At 58.9% G+C, this 15205-nt stretch overlaps 2 protein-coding genes across 4 annotated transcripts in view; one reads left to right on the forward strand and one right to left on the reverse strand.

Annotated features, from left to right (window-relative positions):
- The window catches only part of PGAM2 (phosphoglycerate mutase 2), a 5519-nt gene extending 3657 nt beyond the window's left edge, over positions 1 to 1862 (forward strand). The window contains exons 2-3 of the mRNA XM_024747031.1: positions 23 to 203; positions 1666 to 1862. Coding sequence (XP_024602799.1) covers positions 23 to 203; positions 1666 to 1832 — 348 coding nt within the window. The 3' untranslated portion in view covers positions 1833 to 1862. The remainder of the gene's footprint in view (positions 1 to 22; positions 204 to 1665) is intronic.
- Positions 1863 to 2708: 846 nt separating this feature from the next.
- DBNL (drebrin like) lies at positions 2709 to 15205 on the reverse strand. 3 transcript variants are annotated; one of them, XM_024747007.1, is made up of 13 exons: positions 15049 to 15205; positions 11334 to 11389; positions 9317 to 9429; positions 8631 to 8705; positions 7481 to 7627; positions 6610 to 6687; positions 6148 to 6299; positions 5992 to 6037; positions 5492 to 5585; positions 4792 to 4887; positions 4577 to 4689; positions 4247 to 4343; positions 2709 to 3765 (listed from the first exon to the last, which is right to left on the reverse strand). In XM_024747007.1, the coding sequence occupies exons 1-13, from the start codon at positions 15129 to 15131 to the stop codon at positions 3626 to 3628; spliced, it is 1290 nt and encodes a 429-aa protein (XP_024602775.1). In that variant the 5' UTR covers positions 15132 to 15205; the 3' UTR covers positions 2709 to 3625. The 3 variants fall into 3 exon arrangements, with proteins under 3 accessions (XP_024602775.1, XP_024602770.1, XP_024602786.1); XM_024747002.1 differs by having other exon boundaries at positions 5992 to 6040; XM_024747018.1 differs by lacking the exons at positions 8631 to 8705; positions 9317 to 9429 and having other exon boundaries at positions 5992 to 6040; positions 15049 to 15186.

Below are 15205 nucleotides of genomic sequence, written 5' to 3' on the forward strand. Positions count from 1 at the left end.
ACAGCAGCACGGATGCCCCCAGGCACGTCGCTATGCAGGCCTGAAGCCAGGGGAGCTGCCCACGCATGAGAGCCTCAAGGACACCATCGCCCGGGCTCTGCCCTTCTGGAATGATGAGATCGTCCCCCAGATCAAGGCTGGCAAGAGAGTGCTCATTGCAGCCCACGGGAACAGTCTGCGGGGCATCGTCAAGCACCTGGAAGGTGAGGCCCATCCTCAACACAGAGTGTGGGCAGAGGCGGGTGGGGTGACACGTCCCCTTGAACCAGCGAGCCCCCAGCTGCTCATTTCGTAAACGTGCCGGCTGCCTCGCCGAGGCGGCTTCACAGACATCCGCACCCCGGGCAGGGCCTCCAAACTGTGAACTGGACTGGGTGGGGTGAGAAACCACTTGAAAAAACAGCTCTGTAAGAACGAACCGTCCACTGCCGTGTGTACTGGGACAGACACTGTGTAACGTGAGTCTCCTTCTGAAGATTCTGGGTGAAAATGTGTGCCACCACTGACCCAGGGCCCAGGCCCTGCTCAGGGGTCCACAGCTGGCCCGGCTTCCCCAACACAAGCCTCAGGGGAGAGGAGGGAAGGCCCAGGGGTGGCATCTTGCCCAAGGACACCCACCCCTGAAGAGGCAGGGCCATGTGGCTCTAAATCCCAGCTTGTTGAGTGACCCTGGTCAAGTCACTTCACTGGCAGCTGCTGGATATGGGACTGAGAGTGGGGCCCTGCCCAACCCTGCCCACACCCCAGCTCACCCACTCGGGGCAAAAGACGTCAAAAGACAGGTGCAGGGTGTGGAGAATGCCACAGACCTTAGGTTGGTAGCTTGGCTTCCACTAAAAGGGGAGGAGCCCCTCCCAGCATGACAGGCTTCCTCCAAGTAAGCCCCCGTCTGCCTTTCTGAGGACTTCCTGAGGCTGAGTCCACACAGACGCCTCACGGCTGGTGCTGAGCCTCACAGATGGAAAGACCACCTGCCCTCCCTCCCTTCTGGGGGCTCCCTGCAGCCTGGTCCAGGAGAAACGAATGCACCAAGGCAAACGTGACCGGGGTCTCCCACTGCCCAGAGCATGTTCCCTTAAGGCCTCCCTGCACCAGTGGGCTGGGCGGGATGACAGCGATACCAAAGGTCGAGCTGCTATTCCAGGCCAGGTCTTCGGGAGGCCAGCAGAGTTGGGTCGGGTTTCCACAGAGAACTCTCTTCACCTGGCAGGGCCTTGCGTCCACCTCGGCCACGGGCAGCGCTTCTCGCCGTCCCTATCACACCCCCCTTCTCAGGAGCAGCCCTGCTCCACTGCTTAGGACGTCCAGAAACTAGAACTCTCTAGAAGTTAAGTGGTTAAGGTCTTTCCTGATCCCAAACACCCACCAGTCTGACCAGAGCTCACATTGGGCCAAGGGGGCCGATGGCGTCACCCCAGATGAGGCCAGCTTGGGCCGGAGCGAGGTCCTCGGTTCACCACAGCTATTTCTGTAGGCTGCTGTCTCAGGGCTGCCTTGACCTTCTCGAGGAGCATTTCTGCGGCCTTGCTGTTGGGGTGGGAGGGCTGCTGCCTGGCCAACAGCCCCGTGGCCTGTAAAGGTCACTAAGCCTGCTAAATGCAAGAGCAGGTGGCTGCCTGGCGGGCAGGCTGGGCGGGGCTAAGGATGCTTGTTCCTCCGGTCCAGGGATGTCGGACCAGGCCATCATGGAGCTGAACCTGCCCACGGGGATCCCCATCGTGTATGAGCTGGACCAGGCACTGAAGCCCACCAAGCCCATGCGGTTCCTGGGTGACGAGGAGACCGTGCGCAAAGCCATGGAAGCTGTGGCTGCCCAGGGCAAGGCCAAGTGAAGGGTGGGCTTGGCAATAAAGGCACGTCCTCTCACTGCCTCAGGCCAGTGTGGCCCCAGGACGCCCGCCCCCCAGTGCTCACTCAGGGCTCGTTCCGTGGGCCTGGAGCCCGGGATTCCACACACACAGCCCTGGACCCCCGCTGCCTGCCCAAGCCTCCCCCACTGGCTGCGGGGACCCCGGGAACGTGGAGGCCAAGAGCCTCCCTATCCCCGGCTATCGAGTGGCTCCTGACAAGCCCCTACGATGACCCGCAAAGCAGAAGAGCCACTTGGCAAGCCTGCTGTAAATCCGAGTGCCCAGGGTCACTTAGGGAGAGTCCAAGTGACCCAGCCCTCCCCATGGCGAGCGAGGACTGTGGCCAACACACCACTTCCTTCACATTGGTTGTCCTCTACTGTCCTGGCTGCCCCAGGGCGGGAAGGTCAAGGTGGTACCCTGAGCCCTGCCCCACGTGGGCCCCTTGTCCAGGGGCAGACAAGCCCACAGGTGGCCTCAAAGCTGGCAATACCTGATTCAAGGGGCTTTCATAGCTGGGGTGGGCCCTGGAGGCTGTCCTAAGAAATCAGGACATGGTGAGGCCTGCCTGCAGCTCAGCCTAAGACAGGAAACGCCATCTGCAGCCAGGTGGGGAGGGGGCACTGGGATTGGCCACCACCTGGGCCCACAGCCCCCTCGGCGCATCCTCTGCCCCAAGCTGCTTCCACCTGGCACCTCCCAGAGCGTAAGAGCTTAATCCCCCAGGTGCTCTGTGGGTACAGGTGCCTCACTCCAGGCACATGTGCGCACTGGCCGTCCTGCGTGGGTGGAGGCTCCCGTGGCAGGGGTCGGGGGGCCCTCGGCCCCTCCCCGAGCACTGAAATGCAGGAGGCTGACTTGCAGTCACACATTGACCTTTATGCCTCCTCCAGGTGGCTAAGGGTTGGTCAGAGGCCTGAGGGTGCACACATGAGGGCTACAACAGGAGGGATCGGAGCTAGGGCCGGTGTGGGGCAATTCTTACTCCAGAAGCAGGCACGGATGGGCTGGGGCAGAAAGAAGGAAAGACAGTAGGAACAGGCCACCATGGTTACTTTCCCTAAACCGTATCAACTGAGGTGCACACCGGCGCCAGCAGACAAGAGTGAGCCACGTGGAAGGACACGCAGTGTCTGTTGATGTTTTCACCTCTTCCTTCACATACTTAGACGGGGGCTTGGTTGTCCCTATCTCCACTGCCCAGAGCCCAGGCAGAGGGATAGAGAAATGGGGAGCACAGAGCAGGTTCCAGAAAGACTGCTACCAAAATTGTCATGACCCACTCTGACTTTGGTCATAAACTCTCAAGTTCACTGTTCCCAAGGGTCACTGAAGCTACAGACACTGTCCCTTAAAGCCAAGAGGAAAAGGAAAAAAAGGCCAGTGCACAAGGAGCCCTCTAGATGCCCCTGCTCAGACCCACCCCCACAGACTGGCAGTGCCATACTCCTTGGGCAGAGGTCACTGAGAGGCTGGCCCTGGGCAGGCTTGGCTCAGTGTCTTCTGTTGGGGGTCAAGGACCAGGCTGGCTGGGAGGACTTGGGAAGCTGTTGGAAGCACGTCTGGAGATCACCAGGTTATTGCTGCATTTGGGGCAACAGAGGCCGAGCCACCCAAGCCAGAGGGAGCCCGAGGGCCTGCCCTCATCATGGGGATCCCATTCCTAGAAAAGTGCCGTACACAACCCTCACGCCGCCTCTGCCAGCAATGAGGAAGTCGCGTCTGGGAGGGGAAGGGAAGCACAGCCCCTGGCCTCGGCCAGCAGTCGGGGCCCTTTACTCAATTAGCTCCACGTAGTTGGCGGGAAACATGCCAAAGTGGCCGTCCGGCCCGTAGCCACGCCACCAGCCTTCGTCGATCACCTCAATGCCCGTGATGAGGTTCTCAGGGTCAAAGGAGATCTCGGTCTCGTCGGCTGCAAAGAAGGTGAGCCCAGATGCGGTGCTGAGGGCCCTGGGCCAGCCGGCCCTCAGCCTGTGCTGACGCTGCTCCTGGGGCCACTCCCCCAGCACACACCTTCCTGCGGGGCCCGGCCCTGGGCTCACTGTCCCAGCGAAAGGCTGGAGCACAGCACTTCCACACATCAGCCTGCTCCCTGAGGCCTCTACCCAGGGTCAGCAGGGGCACCGGCATCCAGGCCTGGTCCCTCTTCTCTGGTCGCACTTTCCGGCACTAGGACAAGGTGGGCAACTGGGATTCACACCAGTGGACAGCAAGTAGCTGCCCGCAGCATGTGGGGAGGCCTGAGCTGTGCAGGGCACCCACCCACTCTCCCTTCGCACCCTCCTGCCTTCACTTCTGACACGCCCCGGGGCTCTCCCCTTGAGGGAGTCCGCAAATCCTGTCTCCTGATCTTGGGCCCTGTGGTTTGAGGTGGCAGGGCTGCAGCACATTACCTGCCTGGTAGTCATACAGGGCCCGGGCACAGAGCCCTTTCCCACTCAGCCCCGGGTAGTGGTCAATGCGCTCAGAGCTGGTATCTTGCTGCTGCACCTGCCCACGGATGGGAAAGAAGAAGAGAAGTCTGGGATCGTGGTTACCCAGATTCAACCCTGCCTGTGACCAGGGCTCACGGCAGACTCGGGGGGGGGGCACACGGGGCACGGGATGCTCCAAAATTAAACAAGGTAATTCACAGGTAGGGAGCCACGGAATGGGTACGGCCAAGGAGCGCATTTCCGGGCACATGGGCCCTTCACACATCTGCCCTGCTGCAGAGAACCCACCACTGGAGGCTCCTCGTAGAGGGTTTCCTGCTCTGGGGGCTCCTCGTACACGGCCTCCTCTTCCGCTGGCACCGAGCACGGAGGGGCACTGGGCACCGGCTCCTCACGGAGATCTGCATGGGAGGACACAGCCCACTCTGACCCAGGGGAGGGGAGAGGACATGCCACGTCTCCCTCCCAGCCCCAACTCCCCACAGGGCAGCCGAGAGCCTTGCCTGCCCTGGGCCTTGAGGTGGCGTGAGCTGACTCTCTGCTGAGGGCGGTCTCCGGTTGGGTGAGCTGCTTCTGCAGGAAGGGGCTCCTCAGCTTGCCTGCAAACCAACGGTAAACATCGAAGACATCACACTGCTGGAAAGGGGGAAGAGCCGGGTCCTCTCTGTCCCTTCTGTGCCCTGTGTTGCCCAGAGGGTGGACCTGTTCTGGGACAGTGGCTGTCATACAGGGAGCGGACAGGGACATGCAGCAGCTGCAAGAATACCACCCGCTGTGCACACAGCTCACACATACACACACATCGTACACTCCAAGCAGCCCCTTGGGGGCCACGTGCAGTGCTGGAGAGCCGACCAGCAGTGCAGTCTGATATAGCCTTTGGGGGCCAGAGAGGTGACTGATGCAGGCCCCTGAGACCCAGCTAACAGCCCAACGTTGGGGGATTTACAGGGCCGGGGCTGGAGGGTGTCCACTCTAGAGCCACACACGGCCCCTCTTGTCCCACCACGTCAAGAGCAGGAAGGGGACACCCAAGTCCCCGGCTCCCGTGCAAGAAGCAACCCTCATGAGCACGGGCTCTCCTTACTCATCCCTTTCACCTTCTGATACATCTGTCACTAAGTCAGGGGGCCCTGCCCTGGGACCCCAGGCTCCCCTTCAGCCTTCCCCTGCCTCATAGCTGGGCGCAGAGTGAAGTCTCACCTGGCTGGGGGCTGGAGATGGGCGTGGTGGACATGGCCCTCTCTTTCTGCTTGAAAATCTCCCGTGGGTGTGCTCGCTGTGGACAGACAGGCTCCTGAAGGAGCGCGCACAGAGCCGGCAGTGAATGAGGATCCGGGAGCCATCGGCCTGCCTGGCTCCCTGCAGCTGTGCAGGGGGTCAGGAAGCAAAACACCAAAGCTGAGGGGCTCACAGGCCTCTTCCAGCATCAGGCGGAGGTCCATGCCGGGCTGAGCTTCTGCCCTTGGCTCTCCTCTCCACTGACGGCCCTGACACACCACGTGTCCCACGTTCTAATCTGCCCCAGCAGGCTGCAGGCCCCTCCCAGTAAGCGCCTCCCTCAGGCCTGCTGGGTGGGGTGTGTGCATCTGGAGGGACCCACAGGGCCACCATGGCTCACAGCAGGCAGCCTGTGCACCTGTCCCAGACGAGCCTCAGCTGATCGGGGACCCCCGCGCGTCACTCTGGCCCTCAAGACTCACCTGCTCCTCTCCGCTCCTCGAAAGCACTTCCTGCTGCTCACACTTCCTGCTGAGAGGGGCAGAGGCAAGAGATGCAGCCTGGCCTCGGCCCACCCTCCCCTGCCCTGGGGGATAGCCCTCGGGAGGGGAGAGGAGGTGGGGGCAGCGCCGCTGCACCTGTGGGGCCCGGCCTCGCCGCCCTGCTGCTGGTGGCGCTGCTCCCGGAGGGCGGCCTCGCGCAGCTCCCGCTCTCGGCGCTCCTGCTCCAGCCGCTGCCGCTCCTCCTCTGCCCGCCTCTTCTCCTCCAGCCTGCGGTTCTCCTCCTCTTTCTGCGGGGAGAGGCGCAGGCGGCTGCCCCCTCAGCCTCGGCGCTGCCGGCAGCATGGACCCGCCCAGGCAGCCCACACGGGCCGCGGTCAAGCGTGGGCTCTACAGCAACACTCGCTGCCTGGCCTTGTTCCCTAACACCTCTGACCCCTAGTTCAACCATCTGCGAGTGGGTGCTACCAGGGACATCTGATCTATTAGCTTATTGTAGGAAAAACCGAGACACAGAGAGTAAACCACTTCCTCCTGTCTGCTGCATACAGGACCAGACCAAATGCCAGCTCTCATCCTCATGCCCTGGGCGGCACTTACCTCTGCCTTGGCCCAGAAGCTGTCTTTGCCAACCCTTTTGATCTCAGACACGGCGTTGGTCTTCTGGTACACAGAGCCCTGAGGCGGACAGAGAATTCACTACAGGGTCATCGATAGGAGCATAGCACGCAGGTAAGAACGGTTAGGATGGCACCCGGCAGAGGGAGTGGCGCCTGGCCCGGTGACCCATAAGCAGACTGATACCAAGAGGGCCTGAAAGGCCCTGGAAACCGCAAGTGGGGAAGCTCAACCCCAGACAACACTGGAGGAGTCTCTGGCTGCACCAGGCCCCTGTGGATGGAAGCCAAGGCAGGAACGGCCCCTTGGCCTGCCTGAGATTCCTGGAGGCGGGGCAGTTCTGAGGCAGGCCTCTGGACAGGGGCCCTCAGACAGCTGACTGCCATGGCAGCACCCACAGGGTCTCCAAGAACCCCAGCTCCCATCCCGCACCGGACCACAGGCCCACAGGCGTCCGTCCGCCCACAACTCAGAGGGGCCTGCCCTGTCCACCACCAGAAGTTTCTCCAAAGCAACCACCATCCAGGGCGGCACAGGACACTCTGGGGCCACGGCCTGGAGGGTGGATGGAACTTCCCCGCAGAGAACCTCTGCGCACACACAAGAGGCTCTGGAACTACCAGGCAGGGTCAAAGGCCACGCCTCATGCCCACCGGCACCCACCTCACCAGCAGGCAGCTCTTGCTCCTGTCAGGCCGGGGTCACCACCTGCACCTCAGTCTGGCTCCAGGACCGGAAGCCAGGCAGGAGGAGCCCAGCCCCCGAGGGAGAAAGCGCTGAGGGCGGGCCGAATCGGTCCGCAGCTAGAACCGCGCACTCCTGTCCGGCCACCTCAGGCCCACACAGCACTCACCACCGGGGCCTGGGGGCCCATGTCATGGAAGCGGCTGCTCTCTCCGTGGAAGGTGTAGTTGGCCCCGGAGGCCCTGGCCACCTTCTGCATGATCCACTCGGGCTCCACGTCCTCCTCGGCCCTGGCGTTGACGGTCACGTGGGCCCCCTGCAGCAGGAGCGACACTTAATGAAGAAGCAGCACTGCAATCCCAGGAGAAGACAGGCCGCACACCTCGGCCTGCACAGTGCAACGGCTGCACCGCGCTCAGGGTCGGGAGACCCTGCCAGGAACCAAGGCACGCTCTCCCCGAGGCCTCAGAAAAACCAGCTGAGGGAAACCCATCGCTCTTGTCCCAGCCTGCGTGGGAGGCCCTTGCCCTCCACGGTGTGGCCTGTCCTGTGCTGCTGTAAGACAGCCCCGGCATTAAAGGGCTTCTTTCTAGTGAATGAAATCCAACCTTAAAAGTCACCTGGAAACAAGCACATTTTCTACAAAAAGCAAGTTACTGATTTCTTCTTGAGAAGTTACAACTATGACCTTGTTGTTACTAAATACCAATAAGCTTGGGACCTTCCCTTTCAGCTCCTAGATGGAGAAACTGAGGTGCATCTGAAGAAGCGTTGGCAGAACCAGAAAACAAAGTCCTGAGCCTCCTTGCCAGTAACCAAAGAAATGCAAAGAGTAAGCTGACAAGTGAACAACAAACGCTTTTTGATACAAAATGCTTTTGAAGTTAAACAAGGTTCCATTATATGATGACTGAAATAAATACGTGCAGAAATGGACCACAAAGAATGCGTTAAAGGGAACATGCACGTTGAGGTTGAGAGCAGAAGCAGCTTTCCTTCTCGTCCAAATCCTCCTAGTACTGCTAGAAGTTTGTACTCATAAAACAAATGCAGCCCAAGGCCTAGCCCCGCCCCAAGACCAGCTCCAGCAGGGCCTCCTCAAGGTCCTTCGTCCTTCCTTCCCGCTGAAGCCAGCTTGCAGGTGGCTCTGGCTACCTCCTGGGCAAGAGGAGAGCAGCCTCTGGCTATGCCCTGAAGTCCAGACAGAGCATCAGGATGTGAGGCACACTTCCGACTCTGGCTGTGATTCCCGCTCACTCACACCCTGGAACCTAGGGACCTGGTGAACTCTGTGAGGCCCTGTACGGAGCAGCCCTCACCTTCAGGAAGCTGGCCATGGTGCTGACGTGGTTGGCGCACGCTCCCTTCCGCACGTCATTCACACCCTCGCCGGTCTGCAACACAGCACACCCAGCATGACCCGCCAATTCCTCAGTGTGACCCAGGTCTCCCCCCAAAGCCACTGCCCACTCCAGGGACTCAGCAGTTTCCCTGTGTCCCGGGAAAGAGCAAACCACAACCCCAAAGCAGAGGACACGGTGAGCCCCCATACCTCCGAGTCAGGGAGGTTCTAGGAGCAGGACGGTCGCCAGTGTCCACTGTGGGGCGTTGCCTTAGAATTCCCTAGTCCCCACCCAGGGGGCTCCACTTCACTAGAGCCCCTGTCCTATACTCCCAGTGTCCTCCCAGCCCTAATCCAGGCACTCTGCTCCCTCAGGATGACTACCCTGAAGGGGACAAGAACATGAGTGCCCTGTGATTGTGTGTAGTCCATTCACAGGAGTCGTTCTGGGCTGGAACAGTGAATTCTGCACTAGCAAGGCCCTAGGTATTCTTTGGGCCACACTGAATTAATCCACTATTCTGTTCATTCACCAGATTCAAGCTGTTCTAAAATCAGGTCCTCTTCCACTCCACTCACAAAAGGCAAAGCACGAAGGAAGAAAAGGGAGTTTTTCCAGGTCACACCTAGGTGAGAACTCAGAAGCCCTCAAGTTCCACATACCCAGTTGATGAGGACAAACTTAGGCAGGCCGGAGTTTGGGTCCTTCACTCTGCAGAAGGCGTACATCACCTTCCCACTGTTGAGCTCCTCCACCATTTCCTCCAGGCCCCCCTCTGCAGCAGTCACAAGGAGAGTCAGGGGCAGGCCAGGCACCGCACGCCCACCCTGGCACCTAGTCCATCAGGAAAGGGAACCCCAGCTGCCTCTAAACCAGGGTTCTCAGCCCCATCTGCGTCTGAACCAGATTCCTAGGCCTACCCGCACTAAGCTGACTTATGAGAACTGGATGAGACCCAGGATCTGCATTTGTGAAAAGCACCTCAGCCCCGCTCACCACAACGAGAGAAGCCCCTAAGAAGCAATGAAGACGAAGGAAGGAAGGGAGGGAGGGAGGGAGGGAGGAAGGAAAGGCACCTCAGGTGATTTTTTAAGCCACACTAGTCTAAAAACCACTCCTGTAAACCCACACGTAATTCTGGAAGTAAAAATGTCATTTATGCTACAAACCAGGCAGGCACCAGACCTCCAAATGGAGGGGTTCTGCAACAATTTTACCATTGCCTGGACTCCACAAACTGCCCTGGAATAACAGGGCCTGATGTGAGTCACCCTGCCCTTACCCATGTCTGCTCAGACTCCAGGGCCACCCAGAGGGTCCCAAGCAGATGTTAACTCTCCGCCATATAGGGCCTCAGCTCTTAGACTCTCTGAGTGGGGATAAGGGAGTGATGGGGCATAGAAATGAGCCACGCTACGCCGTTCTCCCCTGACACCCAGGCTGTGAGCCCCAGCATGTACTAGAGTTTTGGGTTCTCATCAGGTGTCCCAAACCTCCTCAGACCGTGAGAAGGACCTGGATCAGGTATTTTAGCTACAGGGCTCCAGGGAACCTGGGGCAGTCCTGAGGCCCTGCTCTGGGCTCTTACAGCAGAGCCTGTGAATACCACTGAGGATGGTGGTATGAAACTCAGCTGAGCTCTGCAATCCTCAGTCCCCTATGGCATCACACTGCACCTGAGACCACTGTCAGTGGCAGTCCTTCTAGAAAGAGGACCATTAAGGAGAGGCACTCGAAAGAGGGAGATGTTTTCTACCAACAAGTCACCAGAACCATTCATGGGGCAAGCAGAGAACATGCTAGTGAACATGCACTGAACAGTGAAGCCGTGTCACTCAGGTCAGGTGAGCTGGCCTTGAGAACGAGGAGTTAGGGGTATCAGGTGGGGGGCCTGCAGTTTCTACCCCTCTGCCCAGCACTGGCCAAGAGCCTTTTCTTCCCGAGGCACTTCCTATCACCCCGTATTTGAGTAGCACTTTTCCAGGTCACCCTGTCCCAGTGGACCATGTGCACTGATGTGACCTCTCCTGGGTGAGGGTGTGCCCAGCAGGAAGAGGAGAGAGGGAAGGATGTGTCCACACCTTCTCCTCCACCACCAGCACCCGGCTCTGTGGGACTGTTACCCTCCCAGCTGCAGCCCAGGGCTAAGGATGCAGCACAGGCCAGGCCTTGGGCTGCCTGCAAGCTGGAGAGGGCTGGCCTATTTCCCATCTCAGCTCTTCCAACTACAACACAGACAGAGAGCAGCGCTGCCTCGCACCACCAGGCAGAGAGAGCCAAGGAGAAGGTATTTTCACTTAGAAACATCTGAAACCCAAAGCTGGCCAGAAGGAGCTCTGAGTGCCGGGGAGCCCACACTGCTCAGTGGGAGCCTCTGTCCTGCCTGGCTGGCTGCAGCCGGCCCCATCAGGGCACCAGGGAATTCCTGAACATTGAATGAAACTGACGTGGGGGAGGCTCACCCTTAGCCAGGGGAGGTGTCACTGCAGTCACGCCACACACAGGGGACACCTGCGCACCCTGAGTGCCCTTCCTCCCGCTGTGGCGGCTGAAATGCCAGCAGAGATGGAGCAGTGACGTCACGACTCCCTCCCCTCCACGCGCCTCACCCTCCCTCCCGGGCTTCTGCCTCCTGATGGTCCATAAGAGCCCATCTGCTTCCTCGCTTATCATACTCACCCCCAGTGCCAGCCACACGGATGTCATTGCTGTTGCCTTCGTAGGTAAAGAGGGCCCTGAAACAAAACACAAACAGGCTCTACCACCATCTGCGCTCACTGTCCCCACCAAGGCTTCACGCTGCGCCCCAAAGAGCTCAGCCTGGCAGTAACCCTGTAGGCTGACCCCGACCCTACTCTGAACTACAAGGCGGGACCTCAGTAGGCCACTGGGCCTCCCAGAGCTGAGCCTTCTCAGCTGCAGCCGGCCTGTCGTGAGGACAAGCCTATGGAGACGGGGAGCATACATCCATCCGGAAGAAAACTAAGCTGTGAAGTTTTATGGCAAGCTTCTACACATTTACGTGTGAAACACCCACCTAGCTACCACGTGTGTACATTTGAACAAACAAAAGATACCTACATATTCCTGAAACCAAAGCACCCCAAGGAGAAGCAGGAAGGAGAAACACGTGCATTTTCAATGACCCTGTGTATATCTGTGGTCTTCCGGAAAGCCTCAAGGGTTGCTGGAGCAGGTCTGTCTGGCCTGAGGCCCTTCCAGCACACACAGGCTTTTATCGGTTGCATATGGCACTGGAAACCACAGGGGCCATGACTCAACACGCAGTCAGGCTCCTCACAAGACAGGCTCCCTGGCTGGGCACGTGCTGTATCTAGCAGAGCCTTAGGTCTCCACAGGTGACCCTGGGTCACACCGCCCTTCTCCTGTAAGCCTAATTATTCATAAGAACTCTGGTAAAGATGTGGCCTTATAAATTATGGTAAATTGTATTAAATCTGGCCCACGGAAGGTCCCTTGACCAGAACAAAGGTCACTCAAAGAGAACATCTTAGAAGAGGCGGCTTCTGTGCAGTCCACATGAAGCCCAGACATCTGCATGAACTCTGCAGCAGCTCAGCTCCAGGGAGTGCTGGCGGACCACAAGGTGAGGGTGCTAACCCATCAGACAGGAAGTCAAAGGCAAAACCCGGTCTGGGGTATCATCACCCCACGCTCCACGGCACAGGCCTGCTGAGGCGCGCCGGACAGAAGCTCCAGGGTCAACAGCCTGACAGGAGCCATGTCAACTTCCACTCAGCTTCCCCAGGGCCTCGCTAATGCCACTGGGCAGAGCTGCCTGAGCCTGAGAAAGTCAGAAGAAATTAGACCCAGGTCCAGAGATCTGGCTGGGAGGGAGGACAGACTGCCAGGAAAGAACCACTGCTTCCCAGCAGAGGGGAGAGTGCAGAAGGAGAGAAACACTCAGAAAAACAGGGAAAAGGAAGGCTGGGTGGTGGCAGACATCCAGACTCTGGTGGCCAGAGTCCTGACCAGCCTTCCTCCCGGAGGAAAGAAGCCCCTGGCTGCACAAGACAGGGGCACGGGACAAGCAGCAAGAAACGGAGGTGGCCGCTCAGCTTAGCTTTTCCAAGAAGGGATCCAGCAGCTAGCAAAGGCCACGCTCCGTGCCTGCCACCTACCCCTCTGACTTCATGCCCCTCCACCCTGGGCTCCAGCCTAAGCCACCTTCCTGAATGTTCCCGGTTCAGAGGCTCATACCACATTCAAACAACCCTTCTTTCAAACCGACATGAAAAAAAAAATGGTGTGTTGGCTTGTGCAGGCACATAGCACAAGGAGTATGGGGCACTGGGCACCTTATAATCCAGTCACTTCCCAAAAACCTAATCTGAGACCCTGCTGCTTGCTAGCGATGGGAATGCAGCTACAAATAATCCCTAAGAGGCCCTGCCCATGGAACTTACTTTCTAATGGGAGACAAACAAAACATACACACACACACACACACACACACACACACACACACACACACACGCACACACACACATACACACCAGATAGTGCCAGATACTGTCAGATAGTGCAGTGGGAGCAGGAACTGAGCAAACGTGCCACAATCTAGGGGAAGAACCACCTGGGGGAACCAGGAGAAAGAGCCGGTATGGAGAGTTGATGCTGTGGCTGCTCTCCAGCCCACCTGGCTCCAGGGCCTGGCCCGGGGCACCCACTCTGCATGAGAAATGTGTTATGACCCGTCGAACCGGAGACCACCTGTTCTTGCTCTGATATCCTCTGCCACTTTTTCCGCACCGCTCTCAGTACCCCTACATCAGGGACAGAGATGGGGACCACCCCACCCTTTCTGGTGAAGAGCAAAGGTGACAAGAAAACCAGTGAGGGTGTCTGGTGCATGCCTGAAGGCAGTCAACCAGGGAGATGGGAAAATGTACTGCAGCCAGGGAGACAGGAATCCAGAAAGGCCTCTCCAAAAAGGCAACATCAGAGCTGAGAAAGGAAGTTTGGGGAGCCCCCTAGGATGATGTGGAAAGGCGCTCCAGGCAGAGGAAGCAGAATGAACAAGAGCTATGAGGAGAAAACAGCTTTGCAAGTTTAAGGAAAAGAAAGAAAGCTAGAGTGGTGGTAAACAGGTGTGACCATAGCACGGTAAACAGGAGGGGCGGTCAGGAGCCTGTCGGCCATGGCAAAGAGTCCAGGCTGTTTCTGATGCAACAGGAAGCCACTGCAGAGCTTAAGCAGGGAAGTGACATGGGTCTAGATATTTTTTCAGCTAGTGAATGGAGACCTGCCCACATCGACGTGGCCCCAGAGATTCTGCAGACCCAGGCAGCTGGTGTCCTGAAGCTCTTCCCTAAAAGGCCTGGGGGTGAAGGAATGGCAAGGCAACAATGCCCTCAGTGTCACAACAGTACAGTGTACAAAAGCCACTCTGTGCTGGGCACCAGGGAAAGTAGACACGAGAAAGCAGTAGCACCTGACAAGTGGAGAGAGCCACAGTAGCTCAGCCACGCCCAGCGGGCCCCTCCCTTGGCAACGGGAAAAGGCTCCCACCCCAAAAGCTGCTCACCTCACTCGATCGTACTCAGCATACTTTTTGGAAGTACAAGTTCTCAAAACTGGTCAGTGAACACACTTTAAACAAAAAGGAAGGTAACAGACAATTACCATGCAAAAAACAACCCTAGCTGCAGGACAGACAGCAGGCCCTATGTGTGGGCTGCCCAGGGCTCTCCCAGAGACTTCAGATCCAGGCTTCCAGTACTATAAAGCCCCTAACACCGACAACCTAGGAAAGGATGTCACTGGGAGGTGGACGGAAGATGGGACCTTTTCCTAAACACATAACCAGCATCGTCCTTTCCTTCATCTCCCCATAGCTCAGGAATATTAAGAATATTCTTCTTAGAGAAAGCGAGGTTCTCGAATACACATTCACAGGGAACCAGGGACTTAAACCCCTCCACCTTCCTGCCTGACATCTCCAAAGCAAGGCTGCCAGACCACCCTTAGAGGGCCATCCCTGAACACAGAGTTTGGAAGAAGCCGGGCGTAGCTTCCGCTTTCTCAAGGAGGGCTGTGGAAGGCCCCTTTGTCCACGGAAGTCCCCGGGCAAGAAAGGAGAACCTGGCGAAGCCCTCAAGCACAGCCAGGCACAGGATGCATCAACGAGGCCCGTACGGCCGAGACCGGAGGCCAGTGGAGGGAAAGGTCTGGGGACTCACCGGACTCCCACCCCCACGCCGGGTTTAACCTGCCCACGCACGGTGGGGCAAGGGGTGACAGGGTGGGGACCGCCACCCCCCCGGGGTGTGGCGCAGGTGCGGGGCAGACAGGGCTCCGCGCCCCCTGGCTCCCCGGCCCCAGCCCGCTCCCGGCCCGCCCCCGGCCCGCCCCTGGCCGCCTCGGCGCCCACCAGTCGGTCGGGGACTTCTCGTTGACCACTTGCTCGTAGGCCTCCTGCAGCGCCGGCCCGTTCCGGCTCAGGTTCACAGCCATGGCCGACACTGCGGTGCCCCAGCCTCCGCCGCCCCAGCCTCCGCCGCCGCTTCCGGGCCCGGGCAGCCCAACAC

The sequence above is a fragment of the Neophocaena asiaeorientalis genome, unplaced genomic scaffold, assembly GCF_003031525.2.
Source record: "Neophocaena asiaeorientalis asiaeorientalis breed wild unplaced genomic scaffold, Neophocaena_asiaeorientalis_V1.1 scaffold403, whole genome shotgun sequence".
Taxonomy (NCBI): domain Eukaryota; kingdom Metazoa; phylum Chordata; class Mammalia; order Artiodactyla; family Phocoenidae; genus Neophocaena; species Neophocaena asiaeorientalis.